General features: G+C 42.8%; 1 protein-coding gene across 2 annotated transcripts; it reads left to right on the top strand.

The window, feature by feature from the left end:
* The first annotated feature begins 4788 nt into the window (after positions 1–4788).
* Positions 4789–26531, top strand: EDNRB (endothelin receptor type B). 2 transcript variants are annotated; one of them, XM_026662282.1, is made up of 8 exons: positions 4789–4979; positions 5753–6267; positions 16178–16290; positions 16483–16687; positions 17053–17202; positions 20262–20395; positions 21584–21692; positions 23167–26531. In XM_026662282.1, the coding sequence occupies exons 2-8, from the start codon at positions 5797–5799 to the stop codon at positions 23296–23298; spliced, it is 1314 nt and encodes a 437-aa protein (XP_026518067.1). In that variant the 5' UTR covers positions 4789–4979; positions 5753–5796; the 3' UTR covers positions 23299–26531. The 2 variants fall into 2 exon arrangements, with proteins under 2 accessions (XP_026518067.1, XP_026518112.1); XM_026662327.1 differs by lacking the exon at positions 4789–4979 and adding an exon at positions 5009–5128.
* Positions 26532–27280: the final 749 nt, after the last annotated feature.

Genomic DNA, 27280 nt, shown 5'->3' with positions numbered 1-27280 from the left:
ATTTCACTGGGGTGCAATTTTTCAGGAGAATCATTTCAGCTTTATACACTTACATCTATGCTTTCATCTATATGACAGTTCTATTCATATTGGAGTAAGCTTTCTACAACACTTGAGAAAAGCAAGACTAAGTGAATCATGGTAGCTCAGACACAGGATGTCTGCTAGATTTCACCATTACTTGGTAGGCTCTCCTAAAGTGATTTGTAGGTAGCAAAATAAACAATAGATGGTTGGCTATCACATCCTTGAGCCAGCTCATACTTTTCTCAGTCACAGATACATTCCCAATGGTTCTTTATGACTGACCTTATCTAGGCTTCCAGGAAGAAGAAGATCCAATCTCATGCTGCATCTGGAATTCAAAAGTAAACATGGTCACCTTCATTTTTGAAACAAAAACAGATTGCATTTCTGGTTTTTCAATTACTTCCCATCAAAGATATAAATGTGTACGTCTTCATCCATGTTGTAAATGCAACATTTTAAACAAGACAACTTAAAATTAAAATATATAAAAGTGTGCTGGCTGCATTGATTTTAAATATCAGGGGAAAAAGAAAAATAAACTTTGTAATGACATATTGAGGGGGGATTGTTCCTCTAGGACCCAGGCACAAGCTTGACTGTCCGTCTTCCAACATGGAAAGGGGGGGGAGGGGAGATTAGTCTCTGCTGCAGCACCAGTCCCCAAACCCTCTTTCCCCAGAGTGCGAAGGGCCATCTGCACGTTCAAGTGTTGGCATTCCCCACCCCCGTCCCATCAGCAAAGTCAAGTGTGCCCATCCTAAAGTTTGTGTAGTCTGTAGGCTTCACTTACCTTTGCACAGATCTTCCTCAGTGCCTAGGGACCACCCTGAGGGAGGGAGAGATTCCAGGAGATCAGTTGGTGAGGGATCCCTGCAAACATTGCTCCCTCTGAGTCATGCTGCCAGGCAGCATAGGGAGCAGGTGCCCAAAGCTCAGGCAAAATCCCTGTGCCTCCAATAGATCCTCCAAGATACAAATGGCGTTTGTTGAACCCACTGCTTCTTTTGCAGCGGGCAGTGTGTGTGTGGGGGAGGGGGGGTGGAGGTCTGTGGCAATCACTGGCCTAAATTATTTGGACAAAATACTGAAAGGTTTTCCTTCACTCAAAGCCCCATTCTGTGTATTCCTTTAAAAGAGGGCAATCTAGTCCACTGTCTTTTTGCTACAACAAATCAAATTAAATGTAGCTACTTTAATGTCATTTTAATTAATTTTAAGAATTTTAAATATTTAAATTGTGATTTTCTTGCTTCATACCGAGGAATTAATTTCTCTGTGTCAGATTTCTTTTAATCTTGGACTATAGGAGAAAATAAAAGCTCTCAGCTATGTTTTAATAACGAATCTGGGATTACTAATAGCTTGATCCTGCAAATTTTTACTCACTCAAATAGTCCTTGAAATCAATAGGACTATCCACTGAATAAGAGTTTGCTAAGTATTTCACTTAAATTTTGATTCTGTCAATTGTGCAAGATATGAGGGTTGTACTAATTTCTACAGAGGTAGAATGATTTACACTACATAACCCTATTATGTTACATTCAGAGACAAAGTATTATTTTTATGCCCACATCCAATTCATTTAGAATGTTTCTTCTCTTTACCTATTCATTGGCTACCTAAGACTTTGGGGCAACAATATGTCTTTCATATTTTTCTTTTTATTTCCTAAGTTTTCCATCCCCTGTAAAAATAGCCAGGAAGAGGAGCAGGGAGGATTGTCCATTTAACAACTCTTGCTGTGTCTATCCTAGGATTTTTTTCACCTAAAATTTCCCAACATTGTTGATTCAGCTCCACTAGTGATAACAGTTGAAACCTACTGTAGGCAAGGTGCTGGCGGCCAACAGCATTTTAAGTGCTATGCCATGTAATGATGTAAACCTCCTCTGAACAGGACTAGACCACATGGTGCTTAAAGTACCAGCAGCTGTCTGGAATCCTGGCTGCACTAGCAGATAGGTTGGTAACTTGTTGAACTCCACAAATTTGAGGCACAAACAATGAAGTTTGTTAACTCGCACAATACAGTTAACTTGCAGGGTACAGGACTGGCCAGTGAAAGATGTGATGTAATTCCATTGATTTCAAAGCTTCTATCAAGTTAATACAAATTTACACTGGAGTAAATGAGAGTGGAATTTGGCCTGTGGTGTTATAACTGCAAAATACAAAATTGTGATTTGATCCTGAAAACCATTACTGGAGTGAATCCTGTCCAGCTGGGCCATAGGCTGCTCTCATTTACACTGGTACAAATCAGACTTTATTTTACAACTGATATAAAACAAAACAAAAAAGAAAGTGTGAGGGATAAATTAAGAGTTATAGTTAAGGGAGAAAAGTTATATATGTTCAGGCAAGGTTTGAAAACAGATGGATGGGTGAGGTACAGGAAGGTTGATCTAGACAGCAGGAACTAGCAGTGAAAAGGCTCTCTAACCCACAGTGGCAAATTTGTTGTGTGAAAGGGCAGAAATGAGACTAGTGCTAGATTAGCAGAAGAAGCGGGGAGAGGCGGGGGGGAGGTGGAGAGGGGCGCAGAGCAATTAGTCTGAAGCCAGACTATGGAGAGACTTTAAAAACTCAATTTATGTAGTGTTTCCCTGACACATCATAATTTATGTGAAGGCGATGAGCCACTTACATAAATTACAGTGTTTACACACACATGCTGTGTAGATGACAACAGAATTTGGCCTTCAGCGTAATTTAACTGAGATCCTAGAGAAATAAGTACTTATGTTAGAAAAGGATTTTTAAACTGAAGTCTCTTTAACCAAACACGAAATTCCTTCCAACTTTCAGAGATTGTTTGTGACTTTTGGAAGAAAACATTGCATAAACCTAAGCTCTATTAATGAGACCCGTGATTCCAGCCCCTATTTGAGAACAGTCTCTAAAGCTGCCTAAACTGGCAAAGAGCTAATCAGATTAGCGGGCTGTAACTTAGTGTAAATCATAATAAAATTGGTTTTAATAAGAACAACATCATACATAACACCTGTCATCCCACAAAGCGCTTTAAAAAACTATGGCACTAGCCCTGCACTCCTCTCTCTCAGGCAAACTTCCCATCACTTTAAGCTCTTACTTTCACCAATAGATACCGCTGGGGGAGGGCGGGTTGGATGTGGGGCACGTGACAGCTATTATAGCACACAATACTACACAGCAATTTAGAACCAAAAGTAAAGGCTAAAATATTCAACTGAAAAGGCAGAGTGAATATCAGCAGAAACTCAAACTGGAATTTGGGCAATCCTTTAATGGTAACGTGGCCCCTTTTCACTAGTCAAAGGTCTGAGATGGTTTTTAGTAATAAAAAATCTCACAAAAGGAAATTATTATTGGGCTGACAACATGCTCAGGTCATTCCAAGACACAAATAGGAAGACTGACCAAGAAAGATACATTCAAAGACCCAGAAAAAGGAGTCGTGTGACTATTTTGCCCCATAATCTGGTAGACTAGTTTTTACTGTATTTAATCCTTTAATATTAAATATGAATATTTAAGACGGGTTGTCAATATGGTTATGTTAGAACCCAGTTGCAAAAACACAACCTGCTTGGTTTCACCAACAGCATTTCGCAAATGCGGCCACAGCCTCCTGGGTGATGGCGGAGGGGGGACAGGAGGAGCAGTGCCCCTCCCCCAGGGCCACCAGCAGTGGTTGGGCCCTGCCACCCCCACCCCCCCTCTGGAGACACACAAGCTGGAGGAACAGGTAGCCAGTGAGTTCCCCACCTTCCCAGGGGCAGTGGGGTTGGACTTCAGCCCTGGGGCAGTGGGTGGCAGGCTCCATCCCCAGGCCCTGTCCCTTGGGCTCCATTCCCTGGCTGCCCGTTGGCAGGCTCTGGCCCCGAGCTCCCCCCATCACCCTTGCCTACTGCCGCCTCCCCCATTGCCCCTGCCTCCCGCTGCCTCTGTACCCACCTCCCCATCCTGGGCTTAATTTGTCCCTGGGCTTACCAGGGCTGAGTAAGTCTGTTGTGAAAAGTGATATTTGTATATGTTTGTTAATATCACTTTTCACAGGAGACTCAGTAGCTAGCAAGTCTTAAAGAAAGAAGCAACCAAAAAAGGCAAAAGAAAAAACAAGGAAACAAGACAAAAACGTGCAAAGCATCTTATTTGTGTTTCTAATCTACTTAGGGTCAGTAAAGAATAGAGACAACTGTACATTCTTTTTATTATTGAGTTTGCACACAAAAAAATCCTACATAAATAAATTACAATGATTTGGACATGTATATGTGCATATTTATTTGTTTTTCCTAAAGTTAAGTATTTTAGGAAAAATTATCAGACTGGCCACCAGCAAGAGTTGCTGGCTGCACTCCAAGGCCACCAAAATTTTGTTGTGAGAACCTCTACTCTAGGAGACTAGAAGCATTGAATTATCTCGTGGTTTTTTTTTTTTTTTTTTTTTTTTTTTTTTTTTTTTTTTTTATGTGGCCAGATCATTTTAAAACTCTCAAAACCAATACGAAATCAACAACTTAACCGGCCCATTTAGCGGGCAGATTTGGCCACAGTGACCCTTACGTGCCTTTGCTAGCAGGAAACTTTCTGTTGATGGTCTCCAGGCATCTGGGGGAGCCAGAGTCTGGCAAAGGGACAGGACGAAAGGTTGTTGCTCTGTAGGAGGGAGCGGGTGGAGTTTGGCAGTGATTGATGGGAAAGATGTGACTGAATTAAAAAAAAACAAAACGATTTGCCTAATGTACTGGATTTAGGCGCATACCGAGAGCGAGGAGAGGCTGCTTTGCTGCTGACATCCACTTAGTCGTTTCGCGGGAGCCAGTCCTTCCTGCGGCTGCAGAGCCAAGCTGCTGCTAACCAGGCAGCGTCCTTCAGAGCGCGGGTGCTGAATCGCAGGCAAGCTCTGGGAAGCAGGAACCCGCTCTTGGCAGCTGGCTTGTGCTGGGAGGATTTGAAAGGTAAATAGATTTTTATAGCAAGCTGAGGACGAGCCACTGTACACGCGTTTTCTTCCCTGGGGGGAAAAAAACCCCCAAACCTTGGGGCTTTTCTTTGAACGGATAAAGGATTTGGAGGTGCTGAGAGGAAACCCTCCCTAGGGACGGAGGTAAGGGCTGCAAGCCGGGGCAGCTAAGGCAGGGGGGCGATGCGGTGGGAATCTCCGCTCCGATTGTTTCTCGGGTTTCCCTTTCGCTACTTGCAATTGACGTTTCCACTAAGGTCGGTGCTTAAAAAGCAAATCGATATTTCACTGCATGTATTTCGCTGTTTCCATACACCTAGCGCGCCTGCCTCGGCCTAAGGAAGGGAGAGCGCAGCTTGCTCCCTCTCTGAAAGGGACATTGGACGGGACAGGAAAGGAAGTGGGGTTTCTGCGGGGCTCGGTGCGTTTTGTAAGGGGGGGGGAGCTGGCGCCTCTTCGTTTAAAGCCTCCGCCCGGTTTGGCAGGGGGGACCCCTTTCTGAGCCGCGTTAAACGTTCCACTCCCGGCTCTTGCTCAGTGCGGGGAGAAGGGCTCCCCCCGTTGTGATCCGGCGCGGGTCCTACGGATCGGCTACACTGCAATGGCCCAGCCCCTTCCCCCGAGCCGGAGTCAGCCCGGGCCCGCCGCGGGTGTCTCGCTTACAGTGTAGACAAGGGGGCGCCGCTAGCCTGATCTGGTGGGTGGCGGCTGGGCTGGCGCTGCACCTGGAGACCCGCGGCCGGGCTGATCCCTTTCTCTTCGTTGCAGTGGGACCCGGCGCCGCTCGGCTCTGCCCCGCTCCCGGCAGCGGCATGCACGGACCCAGCCTCTGGAGCCTCCTCGCTCCCGCGCTGCTGCTCAGCTGCTGCGCCGCCTGGGAGGAGAGGGGGTCCCCGCGCCCGCGGGGCGTCTCGCAGCACAGCCCGCTTTCCCCGGGGGCCGCGGTGACCCACACCGCCCGCACGCCCGGGCTCAAGGGCTCCGGCTCCAACGCGTCCAGCTCGGCTGTGCCCGGGAGCGGCCGAGCCGGCGACCCCGGCCGAGCCCGCTCGCTGTCTCCGCCCATGTGCACCGGGCAGACAGAGATGAAGGAGACGTTCAAGTACATCAACACGCTGGTGTCCTGCCTGGTGTTTGTGCTGGGCATCATCGGCAACTCCACGCTGCTGCGCATCATCTACAAGAACAAGTGCATGAGGAACGGCCCCAACATCCTGATCGCCAGCCTGGCCCTGGGGGACCTGCTCCACATTACCATCGCCATCCCCGTCAACGTGTACAAGGTAAGGGAGCCTGCGCCGGCCGAGCGCCACCCGCCCACGCTGGCAGGTAGACTGGCTCGCCGGCTGAATGGCCAGAGGTGGGTGGGTAGGTACATCTCCCCCACCCGGACAGCTGAGGCTGGCAGAAGTTGTTCCACGAAGTGCCATGTAGGCAGCAACAGCGTTACCCCCTCTGGACCACACTGTGTCCTAAAGCCTTTATTTATTTATTTAAATAAAGGTGCAAGGGCATTAACACCTGCTGTCTCAAAGGGACAAATATCACCCTAGATCTAATATTAATCAGTCAAGAAAGGGGCAGCTGGTTTTGGTCACCCCCATGTAGAGGGGTAGCAAAAAGAGCACCGATTCCTTAAGTGTTCCTGTTAGTCCTATGCACCAGGGTGAATTTCAACGGGGGATGAAATAGGGGGAGATTCAGGTGCTTAATTTTAAGCAGATGAATAATCTAATTGGCCTACCTTGTTGATTAGGGGTGGGTTTACTCACCTGCTTAAAATTAAACAACCTGTTAAGTGCTTTGCTGACTCTAGGCTTCCTTCAGGAGAGGGGAAGCAAAGAAAAACTGGCTTTTTTCCAGATCAGTGGAAGTTTCCCCTAAATACCTGCCTGTGGATCTGGGCCCTGGTTCTCAAATTGCAGCTGCATTCTAGGAGGGGGAATGGTGCACCCGTAGCACTGTAAAGAACTCACCCTGTGCCATAGCCCAGTGGCCTGGCCTGAGATCTCCTCTACAGCTTTCTCTTTCCCACCTCTGCCCCAGAGCAGCGAGTGAAAGGCTTGTAGTTCTGAGTGGGACTATGCTACCTGCACTTCAAGTGCTGCTGTCATCCTTACGACTTTTGCATAAAGCTGCAATAAAAATAGTAGAGAGTGTAAACAAATATTTCTATTCTACACTGTCATGTATGATTATTAATTCATATTACTCGTCCATCCAGAGTCTCCAGTCAAGATCAGGGCACATTGTGCTGGACAGTGAATATACAAAAGATACTTGCTGTAGTCTAAATATCTGAACACTTAACAGAGATTACTCAAAGTAAACAAGCAGATCTTTTCTCCACTCCTTTCCCCACCAGCAGGTTAGAAGTTTTGGACTTGGATCTTATTTTAATTTGGGAATGCTATGTTGAAAAGATGGGTTTTTAAGTTAATCCTCTGTATGACTTGCCATTTCAAAAAGGTCCTGCTATTGCCAAGAGCTGCTCACCCATCGTAACCAAGCTCCCAAACTGACGTGACGCAGTATATTTAAAATGATATTATAAGCACATTTACCTATACACCTCTACCCCGATATAACACTGTCCTCAGAAGCCAAAAAATCCAATTTATTCTTCACTATTTTGTGTGGTTGAATGATTTTTACAGTCCTCTCTCATCTTGGGCACTGAAGTCAGTTTCCCTTTACGATTCTTGTGGCCACAGCATTTGCAAACACCACAGTGTAATGTTTATTTGTTTAAAAACAACTGATTCCAATGGAATTTTACAATGAATGCTAATGGAAACATACATTTCTATTGGCCTGAGATTTGGTAAAAGCTTATTGTACATAATGTAAATTATGTGCGAAATCTGAGTTGACAGTGTCCATTTACCAACTTCACAATCCAGTTAATTCAGCTGCAGAGATGAGCCCAGAAAGCCTTGTAACATTTGAGGCAGATTATAGTGAAATGACCTGTAATCAAAATCTCCTAGTGGAATGAGAAAAGTAGAAGCTAGCAAAGTATTTCATTTTTGTAAAGGAAGCAAACTCATCAGTTGTAACTCATGATTTGGAGCAATTATAATACCACTGAACCAGACTTTTAGATTGACAATCAAAGAGTACCTATTTGGAAAATAATGTGAAGGAAATTACGGTGTTCAAAACCCTACCATTTCTAGTAACTTTCTTAATAATGCTTACAGTAGGCAATGTGAAAGTGAAATACCATCCTAATGTATGAAAAAAGTACCTAGCAGAACTAGACAGATCCACAATAGATACTTCAGAATTTGCACAAAGCACAGATTTTGTGTGAGCTGTTCAGCATGATGAATTCAAGATACTGTTTGCAGTGTTGCTGTAGCTATGTTGGTCCCAGGATATTAGAGAGACAAGGTGGGTGATTCTGTGATTCAATTCTATATCTTTTATTGGACCAACTTCTGTTGGTGAAAGAGCCGAGCTTTGGAGCGACACAGAGCTCTTCTTCAGGTCTGGGAAAGGTACTCACTAAATACAAATTAGAATAGATTAACATAAGTAGTTAAAAGAACCGGAGTTCAAACTGGACAGTCTCTACGCAAAAGAATAAATGGACACAATTCTGACATCAGGAATCAGAACATTCAAAAACCAGTAGGAGAACACTTCAACCTCTCTGGTCACTCAGTAACAGACTTAAAGGTGGCAATTTTGCAACAGAAAAGCTTCAAAAACAGACTCCAACAAGCTTGAATTAATATGCAAACTAGATACCATTAATTTGGGTTTGAATAGAGACGGGGAGTGCTTGGGTCATTACACATATTGAATCTATTTCCCCATGTTAAGTATCCTAACAACTTCTTGTCAACTGTCTAAAATGGGCCATCTTGATTATCACTACAAAAGTTTTTTTTCTCCTGCTGATAATACCTCATCTTAATTAATTAGCCTCTTACAGTTGGTATGGCTACTTCCACCTTTTCATGTTCTCTGTATGTATATATATTTCTTACTATATGTTCCATTCTATGCATCTGATGAAGTGGGTTGTAGCCCAAGAAAGCTTATGCTCAGATAAATTTGTTAGTCTCTAAGGTGCCACAAGTACTCCTGTTCTTTTTGCGGATACAGACTAACATGGCTGCTACTCTGAAATAAGTACTGTAGTTAACACACTGTAAGAACCATTCAAGGTAAAGTGACCTGCTAACACCTTGGCAGTCATACCGTGTTTCCCCGAAAATAAGACAGTGTCTTATATTAATTTTTGCTCCCAAAGATGCGCTAGGTCTTATTTTCAGGGGCGGTCTTATTTTTCCTGGAGCTTCGGGGCCTTATATTCCGGGGTGGCCTTATTATCGGGGAGGTCTTATTTTCAGGGGATGTCTTATATTACAGCGAGAGGCAAAACTGGAAGTAGGTCTTATTTTCGGGGGATGTCTTATTTTCGGGGAAACAGGGTAGGACAAAAAAGAGTGGTTAGTGGATTACAGATTGTTGTAATATGCCATAAATCCAGTGTCTTTATTAAGAGCATGATTTTTAGTGTCTAGTAAAGTTATAAATTTAATCTCCCAGGCTCATCTTTTGAAGGTGTTGCACAGGTTTCCTTTGAGGATGAGGATTGAGAGGTCAGAAATGGAGTGATCATTTTGTGAAAAGTGTTTGCCCAGAGGTGATATTTTGTGTTTTAGCATGTCTCTGTGTGAATTCATTCAAGAGTGAGTAATTGTTTGGTTTCACCCACATAGATGTTATTGAGATATTAGTGCACTGGATGAGGTACACCATATATTGCGATAGGCAGGCGTAGGACCAATGGATCTTAAAAGGTGTGTTGTGGGGAATGTTGATCATCATAGCAGTAGAGATATGTCAGCAAGTTTTGCATCGGTTGTTATGGTAGGGTCTGGTGCTGCTTTGAATTGGTGTGTCCTGGTTTCTGGGGAGCTTACTTCTAATGATGTGCTTGGTGAGGTTAGGTTGAGATATTCTTGTCTAGTAAGTTCCTAAAAAGTCAAAAAGTTCACAGACACCTCAATCTTGAAAATTCAAATCACTTATCCTGAAGCTATCTAAAGATAATCAAATATCATCTAAGCTATGAGACAAAGTAACATGTAAGGGGTATTTTAAAATAGGGGCATTATGAAAAATGGAAAACATTGCACAGCTCAAGCAAACAAGAAAATATGCACAAAAAATGCAGATGGGGGATTTGAAGGACCCAGGGAACAGTAAGGCTGTGGTTGTAGACCTACAACTGCAGAGTACACAGAGGCTACCACTGCCCTATGCAGCAGTTTGGCTTTTTGGAACTGTGATGTGCCAACCATATCTCTTTTCCATTTTCCAAAGTGCCAGGTGGAGCCCTCTGGAGATGCCCTTCTGCCTGGTCCACGAGCATGACCGAAACACAGAATTTTGGGGGAATTACACGGCTGCAAAAGGCCACTTAAAGTGTGGGCCAATGGGAGCAGTTGGGTGCAAGTATAATCCACTGATCAATAAGTGTGATGTATCCCCCTCTTTGCTCAATCCACAGAGGATGAGTCTGATAGCTATCAGCCTAAGTTTGTAGCTCATTAGTTCAAGCTATGGAGACTCATGCTTTTAGCCTTGAAGGTTCCTGGGCCAGGCCCCAGCATTGGCTATGATGGCAGCTATCAGATAAGCACTCATCGATAAATTTTTTAAAAAGATGCCAAGAGAACATTAAGGTTGAAAAGAGGAACACCCAAAAGTCTACAGATTCCAGACTTACAGTTGGATGCACAACGTTAAGTCTACCTCTTGTGCATATTCATTATGATGTTTAATTACATAGATACCATTTCACAAATACCATAATATAATCTCATACAATTTCTTCTACAACTTTCAATACACATGTGTAGTAGTTTGTAATATTCATTCTCTTATCCTTACATAATAATATTATTACGTTCCATTTCATTTTATTGATTTAGTCTTCCATGGCCACACAGGGGCCTCTTGTGCAGCTTCCTGGACCTTCACTCTTCACGACTGCCACTTTCCCAGATCACAAGTGGGTGGGGTGGGATGGAGCCTTGACTCTGCTCTCCCCAATCATGCACTGGCTGGCAAAACTGAGCCAACATGGGGCGGGGGGAAATCTGTACCTGGCAAGGAACTGTCACAGATTACTTCCCCCCCAGAACGAGTGTAGGGGAAGAGTAGAAAAGCAATTGCCACTCTTGAGTCACAAGTACATCCTGGGGCTCTTCCTGGGCAGCGAAGCTAAGGGGCCACAAGGGTTACTACAGAAGCCAGTGAGTCAAAGCTCAGTCTGGCCTGGTATATGATAATCCTCTTTTCTGTGATGTATTTTAGCACTCAAAAGCTACAAAACACCATGTTTATGGTTGCCGTGCAACTTTAATTTGGCCCTGTGTTCATCCAGTCTTTGCACGGAAAGACACAGGGGTCATATGGAAAATCTAGTATGTGATCATGTTCTTAAAAATCATAATGCATGTACACAAAGAGCCTAAATTAAGGTTGCCTGGGCAATAATCAATTTGGTATTTCTCAACTTCCCCAGGCAAGATGCTTCCCCTTAATGAGGACTGTTACCATTCCAAATTTCAGCTATTAGCCCCCAGTCATTTCAGCTGTAGAAAAAGTTGTAATTTTTTTCTATAATGGGAAATGTACAGTATTTTTACTCTTTTCAATGTCTGCGCCAATTCTGTTGAGATTTTGCAAACCTCAGCTCTAGACAGAGACCAAGAATGGAAAACTTATGCCACCAAAGATTAGATTTTTATGCTGCTTTCTCTATAATATAGATATTTTCATAAGAGCAAATTAATGGCTTGAAGTGTAGCTGTTCAGCTCATGGGCTTCTTTATGAGCTCATTGGAGGTTTTACCTGTGGCCTGGTCTAGGCGGGGAAATTGACCAGAACAGCTATGGTGGAATAAATTATTTTGAAATAGCTATTCTGGAATATCCCCCATATGGACACTGTCCCAGAGTACGGGCTTGTTTCCATTACCACTTAAGTCGATGTAAGTTATGTCGCTCAGGAGTGTGAAAAAGCCACCCCTGTGTTTGTGCCTACTGGCAATACAACTCACTGAGAGCCGACACATCTGTCCATGTTTCTTGTCCAATCCTGCAAGGGGAGTGTAGGGTCCACAACTGTTTACCTTTCAACAGCTCTCCTTAGAGTTTATGGGGTTCTTTTCTCTTTGGGGGTGTCTGCATGTAATTACCCTTAGAGTAATAATCTTAACACAAACAAGAATTAAAAATGGAGAGAAAATTAAATTAAAACAAAAGAAATTATTTGCTGAACATAACTAGATTTACATTTCTCATCAGATAGACTAAATAAGACATTCTCATCTTGGTTAGAGAAAAAGAAACCGATACATGTCTAAAAAGCAAGTCCCAGCTCCCAACAGCTAAATAAATCTTAATAACCTTAAAATATTTAACAAGTGCTTCAATTAAATATTGTTTAATTCATCTCCGTCATTAGAATAGTTTATTGGCAAAATCTATAATTTGAAACACTTGTTCCTATGAAAGACTGAAAAATCCTTTGCCTTCATTGTCTAGCTTGGAATTCAGTACATCAGATGCAGGGCCGGCTTTAGGCCGATTCCCCTGATTCCCTGGAATCGGGTCCCGCAGGTAAGAGGGCCCCGCGCCTTAGGCTCACCCGGTGGCGATCCACTCCGGCAGCATTTCGGCGGCAGGTGGGTGTGTGTGGGTCTGCTCTGGGGTCTCCAGCGGCATTTCGGCGGCGGGGAGCGCTGCTCTGGGGTCTTCGGCAGCATTTCGGTGGCAGGGGGTCCTTCAATGCCACGGAAGACGTGGAGCGGACCCCCCCCACCCCCCGACGCCGAAGACCCGGACCGCGGAATCGGGCCCCGTAAGTCCTAAAGCCGGCCCTGATCAGATGGAAATATATTAGCCTTTTCAGATTTATGTATGTACATGGATTGTGAGGTGCAATTTTGTTCATGAATTCGGCACAGAGGTGGCATGCACATTTTTGCACATAGCTCTGGGCTTTTGAAGTTTTGAAAACCAAGTGGTAAATTACTGTTAGTTTGTAGCTTTGGCTACCCACCTGTATAAGAGAATAAGAATTCCTGCTATATACACTCCTGCGTGGGCTATTCAGAGCTTGGGTCTAGGTACATAGGAGCAAGCAGGCACTACATATCTGCTTAGCATCCTGCCAGAGAAAGAAGACAGGAATAGACGGAGCCTCGGCACCAACCCCCTAATTGCGGGCCAGCACAGCTGAGCCAACATGGGGGGATATCGTAATTTGCTGCTGGTTTATTCCAGCAGCAAATTTCTGACATCCTCCTCCCCACACAGAACAAAGAGGATGCAAGGGAGGAGTTATAACTCACAAGCAGGTCTCAGGGCAGGTCTTCACTACAGGGGGGGGTCGATTTAAGATACGCAAATTCAGCTACGCGAATAGCATAGCTGAATTCGACGTATCGCAGCCGACTTACCCCGCTGTAGGGACGGCGGCAAAATCGACCTCTGCGGCTTCCCGTCGACGGCGCTTACTCCTACCTCCTCTGGTGGAGTAAGAGCGTTGATTCGGGGATCGATTGTCGCGTCCCGACGACACGCGATAAATCGATCCCCGAGAGGTCGATTTCTACCTGCCGATTCAGGCGGGTAGTGTAGACCTAGCCTCAGTCACAATTCCTGTTGGGACACCTCCTGGAGTTGTGCAGATTACACATTACCCCCCTGCTCAGGGCTGTACCTAAATACACAATCTAAGCCTTTCTGAATATGTATTTGCTATTAATGGTTTAGATATAGATAAGGCATGTTTAAGAGAACTAGGTTTCTTAGGTATGATTTACATCATTCTGTAAAGTATCCTCTCTTTTTTTTTCTTTTTTTTTTGGTATTATTCTTTAAAAAATATGTGGCATTCAAAATATCACCCACATAAGCTGGGTGAATATAAAGTGCTGGCAGAGACCACTTGGCATATAATGAATTATTTTTGTTTGCACTTCAGTTTGGCTCATGAAAATAATTAGATACCTGTATTTCTCTTCCTTCCCCATTCCCAGGAATATACTTCCTATATCCAAACTGTTTGTAGAAGAAAATCTCCTTTAGGAAAACAGTCTTCTCTTTTGTAAATATTCCATTTTGAATCTTATTAACATTTTATTTATTACAGTGTAAAACTTTTAGTAGAGTAAGTACATCTAGGGCTCTACTTTACTAAGAATAAATATTGTTATGTACAAACATTATTTTCCTGAATAATGTTTACCCTGGATTTGAGCTAAGAATAATTCGATCCCCCTATTACCATAAAATTTACAAATTAGAATGCTTCATTTATTCCCTGATTCTGAAGGAAACATCCCTAACTCTGCAACTCAGTTGAGAGAGAGAAAAATAACAGAGGGATGTAATTCCTTGTTGGCAGTGACTGCTTCGTGTTCCTGTGCTTCTGTATCTTGTAGATCACAATCTACAAGAGGCCCACAAGATATTTGTAGATAGTTATGAATATTAGACCTGTTCAGAAGGGATTCAATAACATGACTACTGTACTTACCCAATCTCAAAGAGTATCTTTTCCTGTACACCCTTTGTCACTATCCTTTCTGGTATTTCCTCTATTATGGATGGACTTGCTTCAATGAGGTTTTGAAAGATTTGGCTCATGCTATGACATAAATCTGGGCCATCAGTCCAGCTCACAGCATAGTACAGTGGTTTTCAACCTGTGGTCCACAGACCCGCGGGGGTCCACAAAAAAGGATCCGCAAAAGTTTGTCATTATCATAGAACAGTGGTTTTTCAACCTGCGGTCCATGGATTCCTGGGGGTCCATAGACTATGTCTAAGATTTCCAAAGGAGCCCACACCTCCATTTGAAATTTTTTAGGGTCCGCAAATGAAAGAAGGGTGAAAATCACTGGTATAGTAGATACATCAGGTCATGTTAAACTAAAGTTGCAGCAAATAGCTCATCAGTTTCAGCTATGTTGAAAATGCTCTCTAAATCCACAAGCTATTTATTCATGTAATAGGCCTGTTCTTCCCAGTGACCCTAAATGTGCCCATAAGATTTATTACGACTGATGTACGCAACATAAATAATCCTCTCACGTATGACCTGGCAGGAAATTTAAAATATATCAAAGTGTGAGACCCAGGAAAGGTACCAAAACAAAAATCAAAAACCATCTCTGTGTTAGCTTATTCTAAATGTACTCTTGGAGATGGTGTGTGAGATGTGGTATACACAATCTCACTGGAGAAATGTTCAACAAAAGACCACTTGTATCTGGTGATAGAACTTTCTGAGTTATGATTCATCTCAGATTACGTCCTGCATTTCTACCAAATAGGGATTGGTCCTGAGCATTTGCAAGAGGGAAAGCGATGAGCACTCAAGCCAAATAAGGAGCAACATCCCAAAGTCCTTCTCCACCAGCAGGATGATTACTATTAAAAATGAAAGCGGAGACACTAAAACAGAAGGATAATGAGTTGGATCCTTGAGGCTCCAGTAGGTCAGGGCTGAGCCCTCAATGCACATCCCAGTCAGCAGCGCCAACATTCTAATTTGCCGGGGAAGGAGGGAGCCCTCCCACGAGCGCACCCTGCCCTTCACTCCTCCCCTTCCTCCCCCTCTCCTGCATGCCGTGGAACAGGTGTTCCACGGCAGCTGGGAGGTGCTGGGAGGGCGGGGGAGATTCTGATTGGCAGGGCCACCGGTGAGCTGAAGATGCTGGGACGGAAGGGTGGCGGGGGGAGCTGGCTGCCAGTGGGTGCTCAGCACCCACCATTTTTTTCCCCATGGGTGCTCCAGCCTTGGAGTACCCACAGAGTCGGCACCTATGATCCCAGTTCTCCAATGCTGGTTCATGCTAATTCAAACAGAAGAAGGAGATGCTCAGTTGAGACCAGCTAAGCATAGCTCCTATCAAGACTGCCAAGGGATGTACCCTTTGGATTGCCTGGTAGAACTGTTGCATAATAATCATACAAATCTTGTTGATATATTCTAAGGCAGTGATTCCCAAATATACACGTTCCCTTTCCTGAAGGGACTCATTGAACTTTAAATCCTCTAAGAGAAAATCATTCCAGAGAAATGTTCATGTTACATTCATGTAATTATAAAAATTGAAATTGCTAATCATACCCGGTGTTTTCTTTTCACAGCTCCTTGCAGAGGACTGGCCCTTTGGAGTTGAAATGTGTAAACTGGTGCCCTTCATTCAAAAGGCATCGGTGGGCATCACTGTGTTAAGTTTGTGTGCCCTCAGTATTGATAGGTGAGACCTGTTTCATTGTTACCAAACTCTATATTTTCTTTTAAAGTCATTTTGATCATATGAAATACACCCATAAGGCCAACTTCTGCTCTCCGTTCAATGGATATGACAGCATTGACATGTATTTATATCAGTTTAACAGAGGGCAAAATTTAGCCCTTAATCTAATCAGTGTCCACTGTTGATATTTAGGTATCGAGCAGTTGCTTCTTGGAGCCGAATCAAAGGAATTGGAGTGCCAAAGTGGACTGCCGTTGAAATTGTATTGATCTGGGTTATGTCAGTCGTCTTAGCTGTTCCTGAAGCTATAGGTTTTGATATGATTGTTATGGAATATAAAGGAAAGAATCTTAGAATCTGTATGCTTCATCCCACACAAAAAACATCCTTTATGCAGGTAAGATGTTTTCTCTTTTAAACAAGTCCTTTCTCTTAAACAATACCTGTATCTAGTTTGCTCAACAGTCTAAAAGTATAAAACTTACTAAGTTTTACTTCCATTAGCTATTAAATTCATTCTTTAGTAGAAGGGTGAACAGAAACTCTGTCACTGACTTATTGTGTGGCTTTGGGCATATTCCTTAATCTCTCTGTTTCCTCGTCTGTAAAAAGGGACAATAATACTTATATTTCATTAGTGCTATTAGAAGAATTGACAGATAGCTAATTCAGGCTTGCAAAATGCTACACGTTCATGTATAAATGTTCTCTTTACTACACCCCAAACTGAACTCCTAACATGTCTCATTGTTTCCCCCCTAGTTTTACAAGACAGCTAAAGATTGGTGGCTGTTTAGCTTTTATTTCTGTTTGCCGTTGGCCATCACAGCACTTTTTTATACTCTGATGACCTGCGAGATGTTAAGAAAGAAAAGTGGAATGCAGATTGCTTTAAATGACCACTTAAAACAGGTAAAAATATGCACATGAAAACACTGCTGAGTTTTATATGAGATTACAGTAGAACCTACATTAATCCAAGCACCACTGAAATTGCAGTCTCCACCTTGCTTCTTAGGAGACATTTATGAGTAATATTGCCAACCCCAACTGTTCAAAAATCGTAAGGCCCCAAAAATTATGAGATTGTCTTAAAAATCCCGAGACTTTCCTCAGTTATGAGTTGTTTTCGTCTTCTGCAGTTATGACCTGTAGGGTTCACATTTTAAAGCTTTTTTTCCTGCCACTGTGAGGGCTAGAAACGTTTTTATATGAAAGCTGAGATTGCAATGCATTCACATGACTCCAGAAATTGGGATTTAAGAAAGAAACCAAGTATTGTGAGACTCATGATAAAACTGTGAATGTTGGCAACATTGCAGTGCTGTAGTCAGGTATCATATTATCAAAAAACTTCATTGCAAAACACATTACAGAATATTTACTAGCATACCATGAAGAATTATCATAAGTAACTAAACCTAAACTACATTTTTTAAATAAAATATATTTGCAATCCTTACTTTCTTGTTTGTTAGCTTGTACATGATGTGACGGGTTGGATCACAGAAACCCCCTTGGGAGCTGCCACCCGATGTGCCAAGACTACCCCTGCTTCTGTTTTCCCTGCCAGCTCAGGACTCCAGCACCCCGTCTTGCTGAATTAGACACTCCAGTCCACTTCAACACAGACCCAGGGTCTGAATCACTTGTCCCAAAACTGCAAGCTTACCCAAAAACAGCTCACAGGAGTGTGCTTGTCTTTAGCACTCAGATGCCCAACTCCCAATGGGGTCTAAACCCAGATAAATCCGTTTTACCCTGCATAAAGCTTATGCAGGGCAAACTCATAAATTGTTCGCCCTCTATAACACTGATAGAGAGATATGCACAGCTGTTTGCTCCCCCAGGTATTAATACATACTCTGAGTAAATTGCTAAATAAAAAGTGATTTTATTAAATACAGACAGTAGGATTTAAGTGGTTCCAAGTAGTAACAGACAGAACAAAGTAAGTCACAAGCAAAATAAAATAAAATGCGCAAATCTATGCCTAATCAAACTAAATACAGATAATCTCACCCTCAGAGATGCTTCAGTAAGTTTTTCTCAGACTGGACACCTTCCAGGCCTGGGCACAATTCTTTCCCCTGGTACAGCTTTTGTTCCAGCTTAGGTGTTATCTAGGGGCTTCTCCATGATGGCTCCTCTCCCTCTCTCTTCTCTTCCACCCCTTTATATATCTTTTGCATAAGGCGGGAATCCTTTGTCCCTCTGGGTTTCCACCCCCCCTCACTGGAAAAGCACCAGGTTAAAGATGGATTCCAGTTCAGGTGACATGATCACATGTCACTGCAAGACTTCATTACTCACTTGCCAGCACACACATATACAGGAAGACTCAAAGGTAAATACAGCCATCTGCAGACAATGGGAGTCATCAAGATTCCAAACCATCCTTAATGGCCCACACTCTACATAATTACAATAGGCCCTCAGAGTTATGTTTTATATTTCTAGTTTTAGATACAAGAGTGGTACATTTATACAAATCAGATGATCATACTCAGTAGATTATGCACTTTGTAATGATACCTTACAAGAGACCTTTTGCACGGAGCATATCCCAGTTGCATTATATTCACTTATTGTCAAATTTTTATAAAACTATCCCAGTTACATTATATTCACTTATATTTTTATAAAACCATATAGACTGCACAACGTCACACATGAATTTGCAATGTCATTAGTGTAAATAAGAAAGGTTCACCTATATTAATATATTTGTAATTTATGTCTCTTGAGCTCTTTAAAACCAGACCAGAGAAAAAAGCACTAGATAATATACAGGTGAAAACGATCTGTACTTTGAAGGGGGATGGACTGGATAACTAATCTCTTTTCCATCTGTAACTTAAGTGATTTTATGTATTGACCCCTTGAATTTTCAGTTGATCCATGATCAGATAGGTTATAGGTATGATTAAAATTTGTGAATAGTAGCTACAATAGTTAAAGATCTCAAAATCAATTAAAATTTTTAAAAAATTAAGATGTTCTAAACTTCACCTAAGTTCCCTGTAAGCTGCACGGCCACGCAGCTGCCTATTAAGCCCCATGCAGGGGCTCAGGGCCACGGTGGGGCGGGGTGTCTCTCCCCCAGTACAGAACTGCCATAGTGGGGAGGGGTGTCTCTTCCCCAGTGCGGACCTGCAGCTGCAAGGAGAGGCGCCACACCCCGCCGGCTCCAGCATGGACCTGCCATGGACTTGCCGGGGGAGAGGAGTCCCTCGCCTGGCCCAGGCCTGCCAGAGCTGCCAGGGAGAGGAGCCCCTCCCTCGGCACAGCCCTGCCCCACTGGAGCTGCTGCGGTCGGGGAGAGGCGCCTCTCCCCCAGCCCCGAGCTGCTGCGGTGAGAGAGGGCTGGGGAGAGTCTTCTCTCCCCACCGCAGCCCCAGGGCAACCTGCACCCCAAACCCCTCATCCCTGGCCCCATCCCAGAGCCCGCACCCCTCTGCACTCTAACCCTCTGCCCTAGCCCTTAGCCCCCTCCTACACCCCGAACCTCTCTTCCCCAGCCCTACCCCAGAGCCCAAACCCACAGCCAGAGCCCTCATCCCCCCACACCCCAACCCTCTACCCCAGCCTTGAGCCCCCTCTCAAACCCCTCATCCCCAGCCCCACCCCAGAACCTGCACCCCCAGCCAGAGCCCTCACCCCAACCCCCTGCCCCAGCCCTGAGCTGCCTCCCACACTCCCAACCCCTCGGCCCCATCCCCACCACATGAATTTTGTTATGTGCACCAATACGGAGGTGATGTGATCACATCACCTCCGTATTGGTGCACATAACAAAATTCATTCTGCACATCAATATAAAAAATTAGAGGGGACACTGAATTTCACCTAGGTACCACATTAATATTTATTTTTGCACTTCTATGGTATCATATATTTTGGTTTTAGAAGCGAATAATAAAAGATCAAGAGAGAAACTTTAACCCAGTTCCTTTCAATTTTGTTTCCAGAGACGCGAGGTGGCCAAAACTGTGTTCTGTCTGGTGCTTGTCTTTGCCCTGTGTTGGCTCCCCCTTCACCTAAGTAGGATTTTGAAGCTCACTATATATGATCAAAGAGACCCCAATAGATGTGAACTTTTGAGGTAAGACTGTTATGGCTGAATAAGATAACAGGCTTCTAAGGAAAATACCCCCAACCCTCCGCCTCAGCCCTGAGCCCCTCAACCCTGGCCCCACCCCAGAGTCCGCACCCCCAGACGGAGACCTCACCCTCCCACACTCCAAACCCATCGGCCCCACCCCCGCCACATGAATTTTGTTATGTGCACCAATATGGAGGTGATGTGTAACATATTGGTGTATATAACATATAACCATATTGGTGCACATAACAAAATTCATTCTGCACAGGAGTGGGAAAAATTAGAGGGGACACTGTCCATGACTGTGCAGTGCACTGTTACTAAGCAGCCAGGCCAGCGCCGTTAGATGGACAGGCTCTGGGGAAGGGAGGAGAAGAAATGCTCCAGTGATCTGATGATAAATACAATCCTTTATTTACCTCAAAGTTCAAGACTGACCATATCATTCTCAGGATCTATACGTGAAGGGGTCTGTCTGCCTCAGTGGCAGCATTCCCCCACCTGCTTCCCCAGAAACCTGCAAAGGGCATTCTGCCAGTCCAGAGATCCATGCAGAGAGACAGGATAGGCTGGGTTTGGGGTCAGGGAGATGCATGTCATCCCCTCACTGCTGCCCTGAGCTATTGGAGAGTGAACTAGTGCAGTCCAAGGCAGAAAGAAGTGCAATTAAGGGGAGTCCTCAAAGAGGAGTCCACTTTTTGCAGAAGTTCCCACGGGACAGCTTCATTGCAGTTGTGTATTAAGGTCGTGGTGAGGTATGCCAAGGACACGGGGCCTCTACACAGATGGCCCTAACCCGTGGAATCTATACTGTAGGATTTGTGGGCCTTATTACTGATTCTGGAAGGCAAAAACCCTGCCTCCTCTTCTCATTAGAAGAACTGGGAATAAATCTCCATGAAGAAAACCTCATGAAGATGTTCTCCTCTACATCTCCCTCCAACTGGTTGGGGTGATCAGGCCCTTTGTAATCACCATAACAAAGAATGAGTCCTACTATCCAAAAATGTGCTATGAGGCACAATGTTTTCCTCTGAATAACCCATTCACATAGTTTGCCAGCATTACTGTTACCATACTTGGTAGTAAATCATGTCAGGGTTGAGCCTGATGTTTACAACTGTGACCCTTCGATAAGCATTATCAGGAAGTAGTGTATGAATCACATTTATTTTAATTTTCACACAGCTTTTTTCTTGTATTGGACTACATTGGTATTAACATGGCTTCGCTGAATTCCTGCATTAACCCAATAGCCCTGTATTTGGTGAGCAAAAGATTCAAAAACTGCTTTAAGGTAAGAGGCCATCTAAGACTGCTTTTCACCACGTTAGAAAAACACGTTCTCTCTGGGTGAAATTCATTCCAGGCAGAGGGACATGTGCCACTTAAGCAAGGACTTACCCCTTCAGATTCAAATGGAACTTTAAAAAATGCAAAGGCCTAGTACAGGCATTCTGCATAGGGCCTGATCCTGCAAGATGCACCTTGTTCATATGCTGCATTTCACCCTTTGTGCACTATAAATTATTGTTTATTTGCCTTTTTTGAGCTGGATCAAGAACTCACTCAATAGTTTGATGTGGGTTGATAAATCATTTCCTTAGGGCAGTTCAGGAGTGTACTTTTTGGTCTTTATTCCTCTCATACAGAATGAGCCTTAAAACTTCATGAGTCCAAAGACAAATTATTAGGGCTGGCCAGAAAACAATTCTGTTTCATGAAAAGTTTCAAGGTTTCGAAAAATGTCAAGGTGGAACAAAACAGAGACCTTCAAAAACTGTGTGTGAAAGAGAGCAACCCACCTCAGAATAGCCATGTGGTTAGGGCATCTCACCTGGAATGTGGGCGACCTAGGTTCAATCCCTGTTCTGCAAGTGAGCGCCCTAATTACCAAGCTACTGGGTTTCCCACATCCCATGTGAGTGTCCTCGTCACCTGGCTATTCTTACATGGGTCTCTAGTTCTTTCCCTCTTTTCTTCTCCTTGCCCCTCTCAGACCAAAAAACCTTGTTCATAACATTTTGGTTTGATGAAATTTCATTTGTCAAACAAATTACAACCCGCTCTTGTCTCATTTCCCTCCTCTGATTCTAGAGAATATAATGTCAGATATTAACTGTCATTACGTCTTAATGAGATTTTAGTGTTACACTCCAACTTTCTTGTGGTCCTATCTATAATGATGGCCCAATTCTGAAAGCTTTCCCCACTATTGGACCACCCATTGAAATTAAGAGTGTGCAGCATCAGAACAGACTTGTAGGATCAGGCCCTAAGTTTGGAAACTGCTGGGCAGTGGGAGAGAAAAATTCCACGAGGCAGGGAATTCTTCACGGTTTACAAGTTGTCCCCAACTCCCACACACCAATCCTGCATTGGCAGAGGGATTGAATGGAAAAATTTCACTTTCCTACCTTTAGATTGAAAGAGAAAGGGGGGAAAATCACACAATTTTTTGTAAAAATCACAATCAAGTGTGAGAGGTGCACTCAGGTCTTACAACACCCACAGGTATAAAACTAAAAGAAGGATTACAGGAAGAATGAAAATACAACATCTTTCATTCCATTTCCAGATACATTAAAAATTGCAGGCCACATTCAATCCAGGCTTATAGGGGGCTGCATTTGTTCTTCCCATTGTAAAACAGAGTTATAATGGCCCCTAAATTCTCAGTCAAGCCTGGGTAATAGCAATATTTCAATGCATTGTGCAAAAATGTGCATAATAGAAAGATGTAAAATGATGATTCTTTTTATTTAAAACAGTCATGTTTGTGTTGCTGGTGCCAATCCAAAGACATGCTGTCCCTGGAGGAAAAACAATCCTGCTTAAAGTTCAAAGCTGATGATCATGGATATGATAATTTCCGCTCCAGTAATAAGTACAGTTCATCATAAAAAAGTGTATCCTCTGAAATTAATTTCAGTGCCTTTATTTGAGTCTGACTGACAATTGCTGTTATAAATTAAGACAGTAGAACTTTTGAAAAATCTAGTTTTCTGTTTGCACAAAAAGTAAATAAAAAATTGATTGCCCACAGTTACATAACATTCATAATTATGCATGGTATCATTAGCCACTTGCAAAACATGAAGAACAACAGCAGAAACAACTAATTGTTAAAGCACTTAAATTCTTTGGAGTCAGCAATTCCAGACCATCCTCACTTCCGGTATATCAGTCATTTGTATTCATTATAAGCGCCTTAGGAACTAGAGTCACAATTCTTACTAAATAGCAAACCGTATCTTTTGTTGGATCAAAGCCAATATTGTATATAACTCAATGTATTATATTTGTAAAGCAGATTGAGTGTCTAAATTGTTTTTAAAAAAATCAAATCCAAAATACTTCATAGCACAGTTTAAACAAACAAACAAACAAACAAAAAAGTACTTTTATCAGGAATGTTACACTACTACTAACTGAGAACAATACTAACAGGATACAGTCAAGTTAAAAATCACACTTCTGTCTAAATATTTTTACCTACTACTATTATAAGTAACATTTAAGGTCACTACAAATATTGTTCTCTCTTATCAGTTTGTTTATTTCATGCATTTGTAGCAGCACTTTTAATAGTCCAGTTCACTGTTTCCCCAGTTATTTGACATAGTGTTTCACATAATAGAGGAGAAAAACATTTTTAAATGGAGAAAATATGATTGCAGAATCACAAAAATTCTGTGCAGTCACTGAAATTAATGATTTTTTAAATTGATTAGATATCAAGTTTACAGCATCCCTTTTAAATAATGGGCCTTCAAGTAATTGACTGTAGTTTAGCCAACTTTATCTTTCTAGAGATTACAAATGAAATTGATTTCTCATGGGAAAAATGAGAAGCAATCTAAATGATGGTTGGGAAAAAGAACCCTTAATATAGCAGATAGTACAAAATGTACCAGAGGTAGACAGAGCATTTGGGGTTCTAATTGTATTTAGTTCTGCTAAGTCTTTAAGAAAATATTCACAAACTGTACTTAAAAGGCTAGTACTACATCATACAGTAATTCTTGACATTGTTATAAAATGTTTTTTCTTTCCATGTGGTAATAGCATTTGTGATTAGTTTCTACTTCTGTAAATATTTTAGTGAAGTATAATTAAATGTAAAATATTAAAATATGGGCAGGACCCTATAAGAATATAGAGAGATAAAGATGCCTGTGGTAAACATGATGTGTATTGCCAGGAGCAGTTCACATTTTGTGTATGCATGGCAGACTAATGCTTGTCTTTTTAAATATTTTAATCCAAGCAACTCATGCGTTAAATCTTTTGCTAGTACTAGTTACCAATACTAGGATTAGTAAAAGCATGACTCTTTGGCTTTGCATCTCCAATTGATTTGTTGCAGATTCTCCAAAAAAATTAACACATTTCAAGCAGTAAATCATGAGTTTTTCCTACAAATATCAACAGAAAACATTTTGAAAGTGAGAAATGTTTTCAGCACATACCATACTTTATTATAATACAGTATTGGTCAAACTCAGGAATTTTCCTACCTTCCAAATGTCAAGTGTAAGAATTCCTCATACACCTTGTCCACAAAGTGCCTTAGATATTCTCAGGATAAAAACAGTTTGAATCAGATCTTGAACTTTTGTAAATTGGTGTTGCTCCATTGGAAACTACTGGAGTTATGCCTGTTTACACCAGCTGAGGATTGGTGGGGGGGGGGCATTTTCCTTCATTAGTTTGCTATTTTCATCACCCTTTGCCCATAAACCCAACTACCATACACTTAACAGAATGAAATACATGGGGGGGTTGTTTCTTTAAACAGAAACACAAAGTAAGAAGTCATTCAAGAGGTGTTCTGCCAATTCCTAAAGTAGAAAAATAGTTTTTTGAAGTAAAAATAATTCCTTTTCTTGTGCACGAGAAGTCAATAATTTGACTAGTATACCATGTAAATATTATGAATGTTCAACACACTGTTTATTTTATCAATTTTCACATTGAGACGTGAATTAATGCAAATAAACAATTATTTCTGTGAAATGCATTTCATATCTTAAAAATGGGTAACCAACTAAATCCTAAATTTGATACTGGTCAGTGTTATTTTCATAAAGCTATATCATTACAATATTGTACATGTATATTATTTTTATTTCTGTTGAAATGTAGCTGTTGTATTCTACAACTCTGTAACATGTTTTTTGTTTTTCCTGGACTAGTTCTTTGTTAAGTTGAACCCTCATAGGCCCAGACATTTAGGTATTGCAGACAAAGGGCATGTGCACTGCCTAATTTTCAGAACATAATATATACTTAATGGAAAACTTTTTTTTTTTAATTTCCAGTATTTACAAAGCAGTATTTTTTCCAGCAACTATATTTTTCCTGTAATAACAAAACCTGCTGCTTACATGGGTTAAAAAAAAATACAAGGGAAAACACAAGAGAATCTGTGTTCTAGCTAGAAACCAAGATATGAAGGATGGGATTTTCAAGAGTGCTCAGTGTTGGCAAGTCAATGGAAGTTTAACTATTGGCTTCCGTAAGAGAAGTTAGGCCACCACTTGGAGCTTTTAAAATACCCATCTGAAATTTGCTACCTGTCCTATCATCCTTGAATAAATAGTAAATGCAAAATTTGTTTTCAAGGATGAGGAGTTATCTAGATTAGTGATGAGGTGAAAGGGAGTGAAATTGGCTCTGGTATAAAGATCTAGGCTGGCAGACATTTCATGTATCCTCTATCAGCCATATGGGGCACCTGTACACCATTAGGTACCATGGAAAAGGTCTGTGCACTATCCCAGAAGAGCCTGGCATAGCAGGCCAACATGACGGGGAGCCGGAGAAAGGATCCTAGATTCCTCAGCCCTGGTACCCTGTGCAATGGCCACAGAGCGACTTAAAACTCTATTTCAATCCCTAGGCTAGATTAACAGCCTCAGAGGGGCCTACCATGGGCAGTGGGTGAACCCCCATTCGGAGAGGCTAACCCACCAGCCCTGCCCCTTCTGCCCACAGCACCCCCTCCCCATAGCTAGATCCCCGAAGCCCTCCCACCCCCAGTGGCTGGAGGAGCCCTAGCCCAGCCACTCCAAGCCAGTGACCAGGCCCGGCTCTACCATTTTACCGCCCGAACTGCCAAAGCAAAAAAAAAGCCACCCGGGCTGTGCGGCCCCAAGAATGGACGAAATGCCGCCCCTTAGCATGTGCTGCCCCAGGCACGTGCTTCCTCTGCTGGTGCCTGCAGCCGGCCCTGACCAGGCCAAGCCCTAGGCCACCAGCCAGCCCCAGCACTGGGTCAAGCCGCTGGCCTGAGCACCAGCCGCTGGCAAGCCCAAGCTCCAGACCGCCAGCTAGAGCTGAGCTGCCGCCAGCTTCAGGGGAGGGCGGGAGGGTGGCGGGGCCTCAGGGCGGAACGTGGATAGGGCCACGGCATGGGGTAGGGGAAGCTTAGCCTGCCCTGGCCTTTGCTACCAACCACCCATGGGGGCTACGCAGGAGCTTTGTGCTTTGGCCACGAGTTAGCGGTTGGCTTTCACCTCCTCATCTTCTCTGCACTCCACCCACATAGTGCTTTATGTGAGTGAAGTGGGTTTCATGCTGGGTGAATTGCACTGATACACTGGTACTGCATTTAGGAAAAATCAAATGCAAATACAGTGTTAGTACATAGTGACCATTGTATGTTGTTGGTATTTAACTATCCCAAACTGCTTTTAATAGACATATGTACTGGCTATACCAAGACACAGATGGTTAGCAGTGAAATGTTGTGTGTACCTACATGAAAATGTAAAATCATTTTTTTCTTTATTGTTGTGTATAACCATGTAAAATAATTGCTTTTTATGGTCACTAAAATAGCAACTTTTGTGTTTGCTACAGTGTAAACAAACTGAATTA

This window comes from Terrapene carolina, unplaced genomic scaffold (genome assembly GCF_002925995.2).
Source record: "Terrapene carolina triunguis isolate 2854851 unplaced genomic scaffold, T_m_triunguis-2.0 Scaffold21, whole genome shotgun sequence".
In the NCBI taxonomy this organism is placed as follows: Eukaryota; Metazoa; Chordata; order Testudines; family Emydidae; genus Terrapene; species Terrapene triunguis.
This window is presented reverse-complemented; position numbering and strand designations above follow the sequence as displayed.